Raw genomic sequence first — 19498 nt, forward strand, 5'->3', positions numbered from 1 at the left:
CAAGACTGACTTCCCATTATCTGATGCCTGCCGCCACCAAAAAATGCTGAAGCCATATCTCCACAGGTCAGGAAAAAGGCAGATATGATAGAATTAGAGAAGATAATTTAATGTAAGTTACGCAGAATAGGGGGGCCCAATGCGTCGATCGTGATCGACCGGTAGATCGCATTGCATTAAAAAAATTTTTGTTTTAAACGTTAGTCTATCATATATCCTCCCTATGGTATTTGCCACTTGATTGACATACAGGGCGGCCAGTCTGAGATTTCTTCTCTTCTAACACACTAGTCATCCCGCTCACACGATCAAAAGCACGAGCTACTACAAAACTCCGGCTGTGATCTAGTTATCTTTCCAATTTATATCGACTAAAGAAGGGATTTAAAAAAAATTGTTTGGGGAGGGTATGGGCTGGATGTAGAATTGGAAGAGGATTTTTTTTTCTCACAATGTCACAATCAAAGTGCGTTTGTCTGATCTGTCAATCTATCATTGCTATTCCAAAGAAGGAAAATCTGGAAAGGCATTTTCAAACTGTTCATAAAAACTATGAAACTGACGTCCTTCCAAAAAGCGATCTGAGAAAGAGAAAGGAGAGGGAACTAAAATCGCAGTTAATCGGATAGCCATCATTTTTCACTCGGCTGAATTCAAAAGCTCCTTGACTGCATTATTGGGCTCTACTTATTTATGTGAGTCAGCCGTTTCCCACATGACGATTATTAAATCCAAATACTGTAGTGACCATAAATGTATTGAATTGTTATTGTGCCATAAAGGTTATTCAGTTATGCAAGGTAAGACAACATACATTATACTCAGTATAATATATATATATATATTATATATATATATATATATATATATATATATATGTCAGGGATGCCAGGGGCCATGACCCGGCCGGGACGTCATGAGGGACGGATGTGGGTCTGTGCCCACCCTGGATCACGTGGGGGTTGCCTTCCGGGTTGTTCTGGGGGCCACGGGTACAGGGCATGGAAGCTCCACCCTGTAGGGGCCCGTGGTCACCGCCAGGAGCGCCCCAATGCCTTGGGGACCTGTTACCCCAGCACTTCCGCCACACCCGGAAGTGCTGGGGGGGGAGATTTAGGACGGTGCCCGGAGAGCAGCCGGGAGGACAGTCGGGACTTCCGCCACACTGGGGCGTGGCCAGAGGAGGAATGCCGATAACACCTGGTGCTCATCCGGGAACCATATAAAAGGGGCCGTCTCCATTCGAGGCTGGAGTCGGGAGGAGGAAGGACGAAGCTCAGAGGAGGTGTGGAGGCGGCCCGAAGAAAGGCGTTGTGAGGCCAGGACTGTGAATTGGGGTTTGTGCACGTGACTGGGTCTGTGTGACCATTTAACTTGGTCTGTGTGACCATAACTATTGTTGTAAATATTGTAAATAAGCGTGTGGTGGTTTGAAAACAACATGTCCGCCTGTCTGTGTCGGGTCAACTTCCACAATATATATATATATATATATATATATATATATATATATATATATATATATAATTTTTAATATAGGTAGATCATTTCGACCTGGTCATTTTAAAAGTAGCTCGCAAGCCAAAAGTGTGGGCACCCCTGATGTAGAACATGCAGCAAAGTTGTGTAATTCAAAATGAACAGGTTGTCTTATTTGCTGCAGAGAATCTTCTTCTTCTTCTTTCGGCTGCTCCCGTTAGAGGTTGCCACAGTGGATCATCTTGTTCCATACCTTTCTGTCCTCTACATCTTGCTCTGTCACGCCCATCACCTGCATGTCTTCTCACACCACATCCATAAACCTTCTCTTAGGCCTTCCTCTTTTTCTCTTACCTGGCAGCTCTATTCTTAGCATCCTCATCCCAATATACCCAGCATCTCTCATTATTTGCTACTGAGAATACTCTAAGAAAAAATGACTGGCAGCAAAACTAACAAGTATAGCTAGGAATGTGGTACAACTCAAGGCAACTTATCCTAAAACCATGTCTTGCAGTTTTGTGACTGTGCATGTTATTCCTTCGTCAAAACATCTTCAGTATGATGTGCATGCAAAGCCAGGCAAAAAAAGAGACGTGGTCTGTAGTTAGTTTGATTTGGGAGTGTCAAAGACTATACAAAAGTAAGAAGAAAGATGCGTGTCAAAAGTTAATTATGTGTCACAATTCAGCTTAATTTTCTATGTTGTAGTATGAAAAGTAGTAAACATTTTTGTCACCAGCTATACATTGTTTACTACAGTGTCTGAAGATAATACAAAAAATCAAATCATTACCTCTCTTAGAGTGACTAAAGTCTTTTTATCGATTGTCGATTGCTTAACAAGCTCTTTATTCTCCTTTTCCAGGTCTTTCATCCTTACACAGGACTCCTTGAACACATTCACTTCACGCATCAGGGATTTATTTTCCTTCTCCAAGTTGACAATTTTTATGTTGTTATCATCGAGAGTTGAGTCTTTGATCTCAGCCTGCTGCCGTAGCCTCTTGTTCTCTTTTTCCAGTTGTTTCTTGTCTTTTTCCAGCTGTGAAGTTTCCTGATCCAGTAACCTATTCTCTTTTTCTAACTGCTCCAAGCGCTTGCTCGATATCTTTAACTCCTCCAGGTTTTTCTGTAGGCTCTGATTTTCAGTTTCCAAATCCTGAAGTTCACTTTCAAGTTGCTGGATCTTTTTGTTGCTGTTCTCCAGTGATTTTTGGAGCCTTTGATTTTCGGTATCAAGACCCTGAAAGCTGACTTCTAAGCGCTCAGTTTTTTTAGTCGATGCTTTCATTAACTCCAGGCTCTTTTTCAGCTGTTCCTTTTCGTTCTCCAACTCTTTGTTTTCAAGTTCCAGTTGTGCAACCTTGATGGACGATGATTTTAAAGACTCCACTGTTCTCCTTAGCTTAATATTTTCATCATCAAGCTGAGTATTTTCTTTTTCTAGTGTCTCTAACTGAAAGCTAAGGTTCTTTAAGCTATCAAGCTTTTTCCTTAACTTTCTGTTTTCCACATCTAAGTCAGCATTTTCCTTTTCCAGCGCTTCCACTTTTTCACAAGTGATTGTCAGAGTTGTAATCCTTTTTTGAAGCTGCTCGTTTTCTCGTTCGAGACGGTGCGCTTCTTTTTCTAATTCTTCTGTCTTTTCACCTTTTTCTTTATAGTGCTCAAGCTCCTTTCGGAGCTGCTTTCTTTCAAATTCCATTTTATTCAGCTTGCTGCTTGTCTCCTTAATTGACTCATGGAGGATTTTATTTTCTTTTTCAATGTCCTTTACTCTTGCTTCAGCACTTATTTGTGAACGCTGACGTAAGGAGCATATTGTTTGATTTAAATGCTCATTTTCTTGCTCCAGTACTTTCACCTTGTAACAAATAAATAATTTTTAGTTACTGCAAAGTAGCAATATGATGAATAAGTTATTTAGTATATAGAGAACGCTTAAATGCAAGTATTTAACACAAAGCAGCTATCTGCTGTAAAACATAATAGATAAATAAACAGCTAAATGTTTCCATTGGGATATCTTAGGTTAAGGTCTGGAGGTAGTGGAGCATACAATTTTTTTGTCTATTTAAAAAATACCTTTACATATACTGCATAAACACAAATTTCCTTTAAAAACAATATATTATATTGTACTTAATTATAAAGATCATTGGAATCTATGTTTAAAAATCAGTCCTGAACTGTTTAAACACATACTCTACTATAAACATTTCAGCATGATTACATATGCTATTTGTCTAAATCCAGTGTGCTTTTTGCTTTTTTGAACTAATGAAAAATGAAGAAAAAAAAAAAAACAAAGAAAAAAATTGTTTGAACAAAACAAAAAAAAAACTAATGCTTCATTTGGTTCATAATAACATTAATATCTCATATTCTAATAACATCAGAAAAGCCATCATTTTTGCTTAACTGCCTTCTTTTATTAGGACTGCTGACTGGATCTGAAACCTAAGAATTAAAGCTAAAACACCAGATAGTTCTATTTTCATTCATAACTTGACTCACTTGAAAATAACTTTTTTTTGTAAATTAGAAAAATGTGCATTTTTGTAACTAAGTATGATACATTTAATGATTGGAGTGCATGAAACTATACCTGTCTTTCCGAGTTTTCTCGAAGAGTCTCAATAGTCTTTTCAAGCTGAGCCTTTTCTTTCATCAGATCACTGCTTAGATTTTCTGCATTTTGTAAACTTTGCTTGTCAATGCTCATTTCATTTTCCAGTCTTTTCAACTACAAAACAGTTAAAACAGCTTGAAGGACTGCAGGAAACTAGACTGAGCTTACATATATAATTAAATGTAAATATACACAGACAGATACAATTAGGAAAATGCTTGCCCAAAATTGCTGATTGAACTAAGAATAATAAATATATTGAGCGTCTCAACCATTCCATTGAGCTCCTGCAGAGTAGTCTTGATGCTGAAAGCATCTGATTTACAGCTCCAGCTGTTTACTGCTAATTATGCGCCACAAAGATGAAGCAACTGAATTTTGTGTACAATACAGTATATTTACACATGTTATCAGAAAATGAAGAGCTTTAAGACTATTTAATCCAAAGACAAAGGATGAATTAAACAATTCTAATTTATTTGACATACTTTCTAAATGTTTCGCTCTCTTAATAAAGCCATTTATAGAACTTCAAACTTACTGTCATGTATATATAATGATGTTAATTGTAAGTAATGAATAATACAAGTGATTATTAGTGTTGACGACTGTACTCCATGTATTTGTCTCATTAACATTAATGCCAGTTTTAAAATTTACAACCAGAAAATGGAACCAAAGATAAATGTTCATTATGTATGACTGTCTACTGTCAACTGAAAAAAAACATTATTTTGCTGCCCAAAATAAAGGTGAATTTAAGACAAATATCAATGATATTTATATTAGAAAACTACCAAATTTTACTCAAATATTTTTTGATTGTTAATCTCTCTGGAATTCGTAAGAAAGTCATACTTAAGGAAAATAAAACATTATTATTTTCAGTTTTGAAGTTCACATAATTAAAACTACAATCCTAAATGTGTTATGCAACTGCCTAAATTTATGTACACACTGGCTTGCAGTAGCCTGAGCAACAGATTTACAAACTGATGGACTGGCAGATATGGGCTACTAGCCTGGCCTCCAAGATGTCCAAGAACTGACAATTTTTTTTTGGGAAGTCTATGAAACCTGTTCTCTCTTTGAAACTATGTAAAAGAATCAAAGATGGAGGAAAAAAAAAAATCAAAGAAAACATACACATGCGCATAGGAAAACGCTGAAGTGCTCAAAAGAAGGAAATTCCTAGTCAGACCAGGGGGTGGCAGAGTGCACTAATTCTTTCTCTTATCTCCCTGCAGACCAAACGTGGGAAATTCTACCTGACTCCCATGATGTCACTTCCAGTTCCGTCACAGAAGATGTCACTTCTAGACTAGCAGAACAGCCCACCTCCCAGTGACATTATTTCCACAACCCAAGAAGTCGCAGCCTGATGACCTCATTTCCAGTTCCGGTTTAGGATCCCTCCTCTTCCTGTTTCTCAACTATATTATCTGCCATGTTTCCTAACCTGCTCAGTTCTGTTTTGGACTCTTGTCTGTAAAAAACATTTTTCTCACCTCTTTGCATTTGCAACCACTTCGAATTATATGGGTGGCTGCCCCAAACCTTTTTGTTGTGTCAAGGCTTGTTTATTTACCACACTGAATAGAAGAATAGAACTGGGGCGCTGCTTGGAATTTTGTGAGCTGTTTTAAAGCATGATATTAAATTATGTTATTGTTTACACATTTTCTACAACAGAAAACTGAGTTTAGTTCAATTTCATAATTCTGATTGATTGTACTGCCATGTAATATATTCTTGTATGTCTTCAATGCAAACAGATATTAGTCTGAGGCTATACTTTACACTACTACTACTAACAATTATTATTATCACTATTATTATCATTATTCATTTTATTTTTTGAGAGAGTTTAACCCTGATGGTTCTCCTCAAGCAGCAAATCTATGCTTCAAAAAAGAAAATGGAAAGATCTTTGAATTAAATTGCCAGTAATTCCAGTTTAGAAAAATCAACATAATTCTTAACCTTCCATTTATACGAGAAGCACACAGGATACTTTATCTATGGTTTTGGAGATGGAGGCAAGTGATGCGAGCTGACCAATTCTGGGTTTTAATATGTCCACCTACACTGAGGCAAAACACCAATCTGGAATTCTTTTTCAAATGAAACATTTTGTGAATTTTTGATGCTTAGTAAACTTTTATTTATATAAACCTATTATAATGATAATGCTGATCACTGAAATGTATAAACGCATAAGCCTGAATGGGATATCATTAAACAGTACTTAAAGAACTAGTGGTTTTTAGATGCTGTAAACTCAGTGATATGAGACAATACCAATTTAGTTTAGTCAGGAGCGTAATCAGTAGTGAGGAGAGGAGTTTGAATTCTGGGAGGGCTGAGTGGAAGACTGTGTAGCCTTCTGTTCTCCCACTCTGCATAACAGTGTTTTTCTCCAGTGGCTGATATTGAATAAAGCAAATAGTTTTCATGATAATGTCATTATTTTAGCTCATGTCATTAATGAGCTAACTATGTTACAGATGGACAGTGGGACAAGATATATACAAAGCTCACTTTTCTGAAAACGCTTTTCAAAATTGCAATAGAAAATACTCCAAATTAGTATGCAAAAATAAATTACATTAGACTAGATCATTAAAAAAAAAAGATGTTACCTTTTTACTTAATCTCTGATTTTCTTTCTCAATTTCTAAAATTCTTGAGTTACTTTCTTCAGATGGATCAGTTATAGTCTTAAGTTCTTCCACCGTTTTCAAGAGGGCCTGGTTTTCCATTTCTAGCTTCAATAGTCGACTAGAAGTAAGTTCATTAACTTCATGCCCTAGTGATTTTTGAGGAACTGCAAAAAATATTTTACATTTTTCTGTCAGCTGATCAGAATCAGAAATATAGTATGTATAACTGTAAAATATGTGTTTAATTTATGGTTTAAACAAATAAAAGTACCTCATATTAAATAGCCAATGATAATTAAAATTGCCAAAGAAAATATGGACACAAAAGGGGCCACATAAATGGCATTACCTTCAGAGTGTTCCGCCGTCTTAGATAGTTGCTCTAGCTCCCAACCAAGATGCAATGACTCATCCATGCTTTGCTTCTGAGCCATTTCTAAAGTTAAGTTTTCCTCCAACAACTCCTCAATTCTCTTTCTGTCAATGTCCCGATCCTATAAATAACCCATGTTTACTATTTGTTATTGTTGCATAAAGAAAACTAAAGCTGTCAATAGATCTCTAAAAAAATAGTAAAACTACAAAGCTTCAAGGCTGATACCCCTAAAAAAGTTATAAAATATTTTTGACCATAGCTTGTGAATAGCAATGTTTTATTTGGTTTATTCTATAATGTTGGAAAGATTCCGTGAGGCTTACCAATTCCATGTCATTAATCTTTGCCTTTAATTGTAGATTTTCTTTTTCTAGCTCATGTAATTTGTCAGAGCGTGCCCTGGAACCTTCAAGTTGATCTTCTAACATTGTCTTTGTTTCCAAAAGAATTTGATTGTCTTCTTTTAGTTCCTAAAATTGTATAAAAGTAATATAAACAAATAGAATAATTTAATGTTTAATACAACTTGATAAACGGTTTCACAGTTTACTTTGGAAAAGAATAGGACAACAGACATGTCATATGTTTCAATTTTCTGTGATGACTATCATCATATCCAGAGTTGACTATCCATGATGCTGCCTGCTTTAAGCTCTGGCTGTCGGCGTCAATGCACAGCTTAAGCAGGTTCCAAAAATGTAAGTACACCTTATTTCAATGCACATTAACACCAAAACCGTTGCCATTAAACACTTCAGATAATTAAATGAATAAAGATAATATATAATATTTAAAATAAATTTAGTATTGAAAGATTTATATGTTTAAATTATTCAGCAAATGTATATTCAAGGCTGAATGACAATGAAAAAACTTCTCATTACTTGTATTGTGTGAATGTTTTTCTCTTTTGTGTCCAACACTTGGAAAAAAAAAAACCTGCAATTCTTTTCTTAAAGACTACCTTGCACTGAAACACATAAACCAGCAATTTTGTACTCAATCTAGAGCGGAACTGCACTAGTGACGAAAGATAATTACCAATGCATTTTAACTCATGTATTTTTATACTTTTACTCTTTTGACTCCAAACATACCTCCACTCTGATTCTGTAAAATTCAATATCATGAAGCCTTTCTTTGTATCGTCCTAATTCGCTCTCCAACTTGTCAACTTTAACTGCCTTTTCTCTAAGAGCATCCAGCTCATCACGATACGCCCTGGCAGAACGAGCATCTGCCAGAAGCTGCATGCTCTACAAAACAAACAAGGTTAGGGCAAGGTTATTTATCAAGACGGGATTCCTGAAAAATCCAACAAAAGAAAGATATATTAACTGCAATTTTCAGTAATTCATCAAGACCTTACTTTACGGGTTCTGACAGTGACATACGTATATAGACACAGATGACTTACGGGATCTTTATGAAATGGGTTGTTAATTACTTACATTTTATTTATAAGTTTTTGCTATCATTCAATAACATTCTTTATAATTAATATGAGATTTCCTGCTATCTACATAATCGCTACAAAAATACATAACAAATATTAGCATGGTGAACTTTGAATTGCTAAGAACAATGCACTTATCATGTAATATAATTAAACAAAAAAAACAAAAAAAATCACATCATGTACATTGGTGCTCCATATTTAAGCCATGAGTTAATATATTCAGCCTAACTGTACTAAATAGCTTCACTGAAACAAATTTAAGGTAGAATGTGTAATAATTTTAGAATATAAATACAGTTTTAATAAAAACCACCCAATTTTATGTTATCTACAACCTCTTGCTGAAGTTTCTTCAGTTCTGTTTCCATATGTTCAAGCTCCTGTCTGCAATCCATAAGTTGTTCACTTTTTTCTTCCCTAAAAGGAACAAAAAAAGGTGAATCTTTATTTGTGCATATGTGAAACTTATTTTTATAATATATACAAGTTTGTGTATAAATAACACACACAACCCACACATTTGGAGATTGTGTGTATGTGTAATTTCATACTTTACACATTATCCGTGCCACTATTTATATATTTTTATGTCTTTTTGGTTTTAGAACAAAAAAAGTATATTAAAACAGACCTGTAGAAGTAGAAAGAGCAAAATGGTGCCATAGTCGTTAGTGCGACTGCTTCATTGCTCCAGAGTACTAGAGATGAATCCTCACCCTAGCACTGTCTGTCTGGAGTTTGCACTTTTTTCATATTTCTGTGTGACTTTTTCTCATGATACTCTGAGCAATCCTCAATAAAATGTTAGGCTAACCAGCAGCTTTTAACTGGAGGCTAGTTGTTGCCTTTACATTATTTTTTCCATATTAAGTGTAGGAGATTTTACTCATAATTTTATCTCCGATTTTAGTCAGATTTGCCTAATTGAAAAACATTACATATTCCAAAATAATGAAAAGCAAAAAAAAAAAACCAAAACAAACCTTGCACTATTACTGTATTGTGACTTAATTATCGGGATAAAAATCATACTGTGTGGTGCCTGACAGTTCTAACACCTAATATAAACACACATATATATGAATATACACATATTGTACTTACACCTCTTTAAATATGGATATCGAACTACCTTTCTGTATGACTTACCGAGAAGATCTTCTCTCTGCCATAATCTCTTGATTAGATTAGTTAGCTGTAGCATTAAAAGCTGGTGTTGAGGGAGTTAAATCTCTTTTTTGCAGGAAAACCTTTTTTTCCCCCCATGTATACCTTGAAATCATTTGCTTAAAAAAAAACAAAACTGCAGGACTGATAACTGGTCACTCTCCACTGTCCCCAACTTTATGAAAGGGGAATTAGCAGGCATCTGACAGAAGGCCATGGATGAATGGGTTGTTACATGTACAGTAACCTGAATAAAAATTAAAGATCTGCTCCTACGCACAACTCAAAAACCGGCTGCAATCTCTGCCACTGTTTCAAGAAGAGGGAACAGGGTGGACAACAAGTCTTATTAAATTACCATCAGCTATAAAAATAAAAATAATAAAAATAAATTTTATTTAATAGGCACCTTTCTTAGCACTCAAGGTCACCTTACAATAAAATTAAACATTAGTAAAATAAAAACAAGAGAATGATAAATCACAAAGCAATAATTAGCAAACAAACAAAGATAACAGGCAGGAGCAGTGAAGAATTCGCAATTGGTATGCCAGCTTGAAAAGATAAGTTTTGAGGACAGTTTTAAACTGTGTTATTGAATCAAGCTGACGAATATGAGAGAGAAGAGAATTCCCGAGTTGAGGAGCACTATGAGAGACGCTTATAGAACAGAGTTTAATGTGTGGTACAGAAAGTAGAGCTGCAGATGAGGATCTGAGCGAGCGAGCGGGAGTGTAAGTCTGGAGGAGATCGGTGAGGTAGGGAGGAGCAAGATTGTGGAGAGCTTTAAATGTTAAGAGCAATATTATGTATTGTATTCAATAGTAAACAGGGAGCCAGTGAAGTTGAGAGAGAGTAGGTGTAATATGTTCAGTGGATTTAGAACAGCAGGTTATTTTCCTGGCAGCAGAATTTTGAATAAGTTGTAAGCGATGGATAAGTTTTTGTGGAATGCCAGATAGAATAGCATTACAGTAATCTATACGTGAGGTGACTCGGCAAATTAACCAATACTTCAGTACTGTGTTGGGTAAGAACAGGACGAAGTTTAGAAATGTTTCAGAAATGGAAGAAGGCAGTCCGAGAAATGTTACTTATATGGGAAGAAAAAGAGAGTACTGTCAAGAGTAACGCCCAGGCTCTTAACTTGGGAAGAGATGTTTGTGTTAATATTGTTGATTAAAATAGAAGAATGGTTAACCTTAACAAGTGTCGATTTAAGCCAATGAGGACCACCTCAGTTTTATTACTGTTTAGTTGGAGAAAATTGTGAGTCATCCATGTCTTTATGTCTTGGAGACATGTCATAAGAGCATCTGGAGGGAAAGCAGAAGTGGATTTAGTGGATAGATATAGCTGTGTGTCATCAGCGTAATAATGAAACTTAATACCATGGTGCTGGAAGATATTATCTATTGGGAAGATATAAATGAGAAAAAGAAGCGGCCCCAAAACAGAACCCTGCAGAACTCCCTGAGTAACAACTGTGTTCTCAGATTTAAAGCCCTTTATTTGAACAAATTGCTTCCTATCAGTGAGGTAGGAAGAAAACCACTGGAGGACAAGGCCACAGAGTCCAAAACTAGCCGTTTTAAAAGTATCTGATGGGATATGGTGTCAAATGCAGATGTGAGGTCAAGAAACACAAGAATTGATAAAAGCCCCATGTCAGCTGCCCGGAGAAGATCATTTGTGATTTTGACCCGGGCAGTTTCTGCGCTGTGTTTGTATTAAATGGTAAGATGTATGGCATGTTTCTCTAAATAAGTTATGTCTATATTTAAAGATAGACTTTAACATTATGAAATCTTCATCCTATACTTGCAATCAGCACAATCACAGCAAACAGGCATATACCTATCTGTTAAACAGCAGACAATGTAAAAACTACTAGTAATACAAGTGGGCTTCTTGCTACTATGCAAGAGTTAAATCCTGTAAAAGATGCAATGCATCTCTCAAAACCAGTTTTATTTTGATATGCAAAGGCATTTCTTTACTCAACTATAATTTCGCTTTTCATTTTAGACCCTTGCTAGTACAGTTGTGAGAAGATACAGAGGATATGATAGTTGGCTTGGACATGGAGAGTAAAGTGTTGATCAGGTTCAAAATAAATCCCAGAGCTGCCTTGACAGTAGAATGTTGTACCGTGTTAGTCACAGATTGATACAGGAGAAAGTAGGGGGAAATGACGCCTTTTGTTGGCTAACTAAATAGATTACAAATGCAATCTTTCAAGGCAGCTAAAAGGCAGCATCAGAGCTGCCTTGAGAAATAGATTTCTGTGTTTATTATTCCTCCTGAGATGCGGAGCTGTAGCTCTTGATGTTGTTGTGGTATTTGTTTCATTTAAACTACTATGTACACAAAATACAGTATATAAAGAGACACTCATTATACTGTACATGTTCCTTGAAAGCTTGAATATATTTTACTTTTAGTTTTGGACAGACAGGACAAAGTAGATCATGCTCTTAATTTGCCCTCATTTATAAAAACATATTGACAATGCATTAACATGCAATTACAAAAAGCCTTTCCTTTTTCATATGGCAGACCCCAAATTAGTAAGTCATGCTTTGATGTGTTGTGTTGAGAAAGCCAAGACTACAGCAGATGAATTTTCGAGCCAAACCTCTTTCAGTCTATGAGGTATCTTAAGCAGCAGAATAATTACATGTTTTATTAATGACTGGTGCACTGCATCACAAAGAAGAGCTTGCAGGGAATGCTTAGTCTGCCATTTAATGGCTAGTCAATCAAATAAATAATAGCAATCTCTTCATGCTTATTATTCCTTTACAGCTGTTCACACACCAGAAACTTGTGTACAAAATAAGATGACTCAAAAAGTAAGTGCAGTAATATTATATGAGGTCAGGGTTGTGAAAGACAGAACCAATATTAAAAAAAAAAAAGCTCATCAGATCCATCACTATTCTTCCAATCTAAACTTATCAAGAGTTTTAGGTTTACTAAAAGTATTAATTATAATAGATAAGTAATACGAATTTAGTGAAAAATATCAATCTACCCAATAATTCAAACCTGCATACTCCAACTGAGGTGGCTCAATCCCAGTAGTACCAGGCAGAAATGCAGGAATCATGCCAGGATCGGGGCACACACACCCCTCACACTTATTCTTTTAGGGGCATTTTAAAGTAACCAGTGCAATGAACACATATCTTTAAGATGTTGAAGGAAAACACTAAGAAAACACGTGATGGGGACAGAAATATGCAGACTGCTCCCTGTCAGCAAGTGTGTTGGGTTTTGACTGCTAAGTACTGTCACATCATGCCACATCTTAGTCACTACAAAGTACAATTTAAAATGAAAATCAACTGCACTCTCCAAATTAACTTTATCTGAAGTGCTGTAATTGAGGACAAAAGTTTATTTATTTTATTACATTCCAGTATACAGAGATCAATGATTGGGATTTATATAACTGTGTGGTTTTGCTCACAAGCATGCCACCCTCATCGCACTGGGTTAATCTGGAAAAAAATTAATTCACGTTAGGGAAGAGAAATACTCAATTACAGAAATATTGCATTTAATCGCCTTAATTAAACCAGGCTATTTCTAGACATCTTAATTTAACAGTTTAAATTAATAAAAGACTGGAATGGTGAAGCAATGTGTGGGGCTACTACCTCACAGTTCCATCATTTGCTTATGAGCCAGACTACCGTCCATGTGGAGACTGCACAGTACATTCTTCTAATGTCTAAGGGTTTCCAAAGGGCTGCTAGCTTCTTCTTACAAGACCTGTACACTGGTGACTCTAAATAAGGCCAGCATTAGTGGAAGACTGAGGCCAATGATAGACTGAAATGCTCCCTGCCTTTTGCTCAGCACTGCTGGGAAAGATTCAGGTTTCACATGACACTGTAATAAATTAATCAAGATTAGACAATAGATTGTTGGAATATTTCTAAATAGTCTGGGAGAAGATTTTTTTTTTTTAATTTTAATAACCAGCATTATATTAAATAATATTAATCCTTGGTGTCCTACTAAGTACTACTAAGATCTCTGGATAGGAGCTTTATAAGACAATGGTTACATGAGTCTCCTCTTTTATGTGTCCACATCTAAATGTTTCATATTATGGCACCACAGGGATATAGACATTTTATACTGTGAATATTCATTCATTATTTTCCAGTTCCATTTACCATTTTAAAACATATAAATAAATATCATGTTCACTTGGAAAATATGAATAGTGGCTGGGTCGTTACTCAGAGTAAGAATTAACAGACATCTGCAAAACTGAATATATGTTACTGTCCTCTAAAAAATCAAATAAAAGCAAAACGTTTAGCCAATGCAGTATTATGAGTCAGTGCAAAGGCATGCAGATTATGAAGAATGCATGCACAGTGTGAAAGTAAGGTACTGAAATGTGTGGGTACACATTACTCTGGATGATTTGTATACCAGGTTACAGGCAAGGCACAAAATCATTCATTCAAACAGACACAAACACAAAGAAGTATCTCACATTTCACATAATATTTTTTTTATAGGAAGGCAGTATGGTGTAGTGGTAAGGGTACTGAACTTGAAGGCTTTTTTCTGGGGGTGGCACCCAGCCAGGATGCCTGGAAGGACCAGAGGAGGGATTATGCCTCCTCCAAACCATGAGGGGGCGACTGCCCTGGTGGCTTTGGGGACCAGGGAAACTGAGCTTGGAAGCTCAACTCTATAGGGACCCGTAGTCACCGCCTGGATAGCCCTGGTCCTCAGCACTTCCACCACACCTGGAAGTGCTGGGGGGGGAGACGACCAGGGACACCCGGAGTGCTTCCGGGTGCGCAGCCGGTAATTCTGCCACACTGGGGAATGCTTGTGGAAGATTATCGAGAATGGAAATCAGTGGAGAGGAGTGGAGGCGGTCAGAAGAGAAAGAGGCATTGGGTAGAGGCCTGGACTTTTGGGGGAGTTGTTTGGGGTTGTGTGGCACTTTGTAAATATGGAGCGTGTAAATAAACGTGTGTTGGGTGAACTATCGGTGTCCGCATGTCAGTGTCCGGGCTACTTTCCACAGGACTAACACAAACCGATCTTCAAGTCTCCGTGTTCGTTCACTGGGTCCATGTAAGGCTGTGTTTCACATCCACTTTGTGCAGGTTGCTCTCATTGGTTTGCAAGTGTGCCATGGTAGGTCAACTAAGCAACTGTTTCTTGACCACTGGGTCTCTGTGGGTCAGTTAAATGATCGGCAGAGCTGCATGATATGTTCCTCCATTTCTAAGTTAGTATGTTTCACCAAAGAAACATCACTAATCGCACTTGTGTTTCTAAGGTGGCAGTTTGCAATAGCTGCTAGTGGGTCGTCAATGAATTTAAAAAAAGGGAAAAATTAGGTTGCAGGACCATATAGGTCGATAAACAGCAGTGTACAGGCGGTGCAGGACGAATGCATAAGAATTACCCGTGTGGATCAGCTCCACTCAAAACAAACCATAAAGGACCCTTCAAAAGTCAGAAAACATTAAAAACCCTATGAAATAATAATAATAATAATAATAATAATAATAGTAATAGTGAAATAATTATTAATGTACCAGGTACTGGCAGCTTCTAGAACATTATTACCTAAATGTTTTCCTATGGCCCTCAGCCTTAAGTATGAATTGCTGTAACTCAGACAGATGTAAATTACCTCATGACTTTCTTTTGTACCATATTTCTCTTGTATGGGTTCAAAGTATGAGCTGCAATTCTAAAATAACACATTCTTAGGGAGTGCATGTGCCCCTTGATGCATGAAGTCACTCTGGGAAAAATTGTATGATAAATACATGGTACTAACAGTACTGGAAACACTTTCATTAACAAAAAAGAAACAAATTGTCCCCTACAATGTATGCAGCGTGAAATCAGTTTGAAATGTGACCTCATAATCCTTAAACCATTAGCACCAAATTTATAAAATTTGTATTTTTTATATATACTGCATATACATATATATAGTCATATGAAAACATTTGGGAACCCCTCTCAGCCTGCATAATAATTTATTCTCCTTTCAGCAAAAAAGATAACAGTGGTATGTGTTTCATTTCCTATGAACATCTGAGTCCTGGGGTGTTTTCCGAACAAAGATTTTTACTGAAGCAGTATTTAGTTGTATGAAATTAAATCAAATGTGAAAAACTGGCTGTGCAAAAATGTGGGTCCCCTTGTTATTTTGCTGATTTGAATGCATGGAATTGATCAATACTGATTACTTGTGACACCAAATTGGTTGGATTAGCTTGTTAAGCCTTGAACTTCATAGACAGGTGTGTCCAATCATGAGAAAAGGTATTTAAGATGGTCAATTGCAAGTTGTCATTCCCTTTGACTCTCCTCTGAAGAGTGACAGCAATGGGATCCTCCAAGAAACTCTCAAAAGATCTGAAAACAAAGACTGATGAGTATCATGGTTTAGGGGAAGGCTACAAAAAGCTATCTCAGAGGGTAAAACTGTCAGCTTCAACTGTAAGGAATGTAATCAGGAAATGGAAGGGCACAGGCACAGTTGCTGTTAAACCCAGGTCTGGCAGGCCAAGAAAAATACTGGAGCGGCATATGTGCAGGATTGTGAGAATGATTACAGACAACCCACAGATCACCTCCAAAGACTTGTACGAACATCTTGCTACAGATGGTGTATCTGTACATCGTTCTACAATTCCGTGCAATTTGCACAAAGAATATCTGTATGGCAGGGTGATGAGAAAGAAGCCCTTTCTGCACTCACACCACAAACAGAGTCGATTGTTGTATGCAAATGTTCATTTAGACAAGCCAAATTCATTTTGGAACAAAGTACTTTGGGCTGATGAGACAGAAATTGAGTTATTTTATCATAACAAAAAGCGCTTTGCATGGCGGAAGAACAACACCGCATTCCAAGAAAAACATCTGCTACCTACTGTCAAATTTAGTGGAGGTTCCATCATGCTGTGGGGTAGTGAGGCTAGTTCAGGGACTGGGACCCTTGTTAAAGTCGAGGGTCAGATGAATTCAACCCAATATCAACAGATTCTTCAGGATAATGTTCAAGCATCAGTCACAAAGTTCAAGTTACGCAGGGGTTGGATATTCCAACAAGACAATGACCCAAATCACAGTTCAAAATCTACAAAGACATTCATGCAGAGGGAGAAGTACAATGTTCTGGAATGGCCATCACAGTCCCCTGACTTGAATATCATCGAAAAATCTATGGGATGATTTGAAGCAGGCTGTCCATGCTCAGCAGCCATCAAATTTAACTGAACTGGAGAGATTTTATATGGAAGAATGGTCAAAAATACCTCCATCCAGAATGAAGACACTCATCAAAGGCTATAGGAGGCGTCTAGAGGCTGTTGTATTCGCAAAAGGAGGCTCAACTAAGAATTGATGTAATATCTCTGTTGGGGTGCCCAAATTTATGCACCTGTCTAGTTTTTATGATGCATATTGCTTATTTTCTGTTAATCCAATAAACTTAATGTCACTGCTGAAATACTACTGTTTCCATAAGGCATGTCACATATTAAAAGGAAGTTGCTATTTTGAAAGCTCAGCCAATGATAAACAAAAATCCAAAGAATTAAGAGGGGTTCCCAAACTTATTCATATGACTGTCACGCCCTACTTTCAAACTAATTCTCGGAGACACTTTAACGTTGCACGAGACAAGGAAGTAAAACAAAAGGACAGCTGCTGTACAGGCTTTTAAATGACACAAGTTTCTACACAAGTTCTCCAATACTCAGCAAGAGTGACTACTTGGTGACCTCTCTTACCAGGGTCCTTCTCCTCCAATTGCTCAGTGTGGTTAAGCAGCTAGCTCTAAGAGTTGTGGTAGCTTTACATTTTTTTTCTTTTATAAATTATGGAGGTCACTGTGGTTTTGAGAAAGTTCAGGGCAGCAGAAAGGATTTGGCAGTGCTGGCCAGATCTGTGTCTCAACACAATCCTGTCCCTAAAATCTGCAGGCAATTCCTTCAAATGCATGACTTGGTTTTTGCTCTGCTTCATACTTTCAACTATGGGACATTCTATATATTTGGGTGTGTGCCTTTCCTAATTATATCCAAACAGTTGCACTCACCACAAGTGGACACCAAACAAAGTATAGAAACATTGCGATGAGGATCAATAGAATGGGATGCACTTGAGCCAGACTTCAAGTGCCATAGCAAAGGGGTCTGGGTCTGAATACTTGTGTCAATGTGACACTTCAAATTTGTAAAAATCTTGTTTTCACTTTGTCATCCTGGAGTATTGAGTGTTGCTTGATGAGGGGAAAAAATTAACTTGGACAATTTTAGCACAAGGCTGCAACATAAGAAAATGTGAAAAAAATGAAGGGGTCTGAATACTTTTTGAAGGCACTGATAACATATACACACACACACATTTACATATATACTCTTTATCACATTCTTACACAACCTTCACTGTGTTCCATACTTTTAAATAAAGTGTCTAGATAAGAGTTTATACACTGCCACATTACAGTCAGAGAAACCGATTTTAAATGTGTGTGGCTTGACTACAAATCAGTTAAGGCTGGGTTGTTGATGTGTCCTTCACCATCAGCAATACAAGGAGAACATAAAAAATGATCTGACACTGGAATCTCTGTTGTCATTAAAGTCAATAAACATGTCTTATTGTAAGCTTAATAAGAGGCATTAAAAAGGAGAGGCAGGAAATTGTATGAATTAGGTATAAATGCATAATTTAAAGCTCTAGAAGTGCTGCACTGCAGTGCTTATAAATGAATATCATTAATATTCCAGCACTCAATGACTGCAATGTAACTGTATATCTAATGCCCAATTTACTTTAAAAAGATGTGCTTAGCAAGTTGGTTAAAAAAAAAAAAATCAGATTATAATAAAACTGATTATACTTCAAAACATAAATGTGTCAGTTTGACATTCTCTTCTAAAAATAATATCATTCCTGGTTTTAAAGTCTTATACTTTATGTACAAAAGCTTTGATTTTTAAATCCTGAAACATGTTTAATTTTTTGAATGCATTTTAGTGTTTCTGGAGATAGCTGCTGTCAAACTGGACCCCTGGATGCCTAAATCCCTTCTTATTTCTAATAAGTATACTTACAGCTCCTGTCTAAGCCTTCTTATCTTTGCCTTTGCGTCTGCCAGCTCCACAGATAAATGCTGTCTGCTTTCGGTGCGCCGCATACTTGGCGATCCATTAGGGGATGGTACTGATGATATGATGGGTGGAATATGGCTACACTCCCGCTCCTGGGAAAGTTCCACGATCGCCTATATGAAAAATACAAAACACCACCATTAACTAAACACACATTCACTTTTTTGGGGGGTTGGATGGGGTTAGATTTGTAGTTCTACGTGCAACAAAAAGAAAAACTGCCATATTGGAGTTAAAAGAGAATAAAAACTGCAGACTAAATAAACATCTAGAATAACAAAGGAGGAGGACAGATTAGATAGCATTTAATGAAAAAGAATATAAAAATACAATACTAAATTTATTAAGTTGGATCATTTTGGAATCATTTAAATTGGAATGGAATGATTCTGGTGTTCTTGTCAAAGCTTTTGTTAACAGTCATACAATTAATGAAAAATAAGCTTTAATTGAACAAACGTCATATGGCTGCTGTCCACACCTAAAGTAACGTAACACAGGCAAAAACTAAATACCAAATAGCCCCCTTTA

General features: G+C 36.7%; 1 protein-coding gene across 10 annotated transcripts in view; it reads right to left on the bottom strand.

Moving 5' to 3' along the window:
* LOC120516736 (girdin-like) overlaps positions 1–19498 on the bottom strand; it is a 201236-nt gene that overhangs the window by 70523 nt on the left and 111215 nt on the right. For all 10 annotated transcript variants that reach the window (XM_039738631.1, XM_039738626.1, XM_039738630.1 and 7 more), the window contains exons 8-15: positions 18911–19080; positions 8948–9029; positions 8251–8409; positions 7477–7623; positions 7127–7271; positions 6757–6941; positions 4091–4228; positions 2276–3346 (exon numbers count right to left, since the gene is read on the bottom strand). In XM_039738631.1, the coding sequence (XP_039594565.1) occupies positions 2276–3346; positions 4091–4228; positions 6757–6941; positions 7127–7271; positions 7477–7623; positions 8251–8409; positions 8948–9029; positions 18911–19080 (2097 nt within the window). The remainder of the gene's footprint in view (positions 1–2275; positions 3347–4090; positions 4229–6756; positions 6942–7126; positions 7272–7476; positions 7624–8250; positions 8410–8947; positions 9030–18910; positions 19081–19498) is intronic.

Source organism: Polypterus senegalus, chromosome 16, assembly GCF_016835505.1.
Source record: "Polypterus senegalus isolate Bchr_013 chromosome 16, ASM1683550v1, whole genome shotgun sequence".
Classification (NCBI taxonomy): domain Eukaryota; kingdom Metazoa; phylum Chordata; class Cladistia; order Polypteriformes; family Polypteridae; genus Polypterus; species Polypterus senegalus.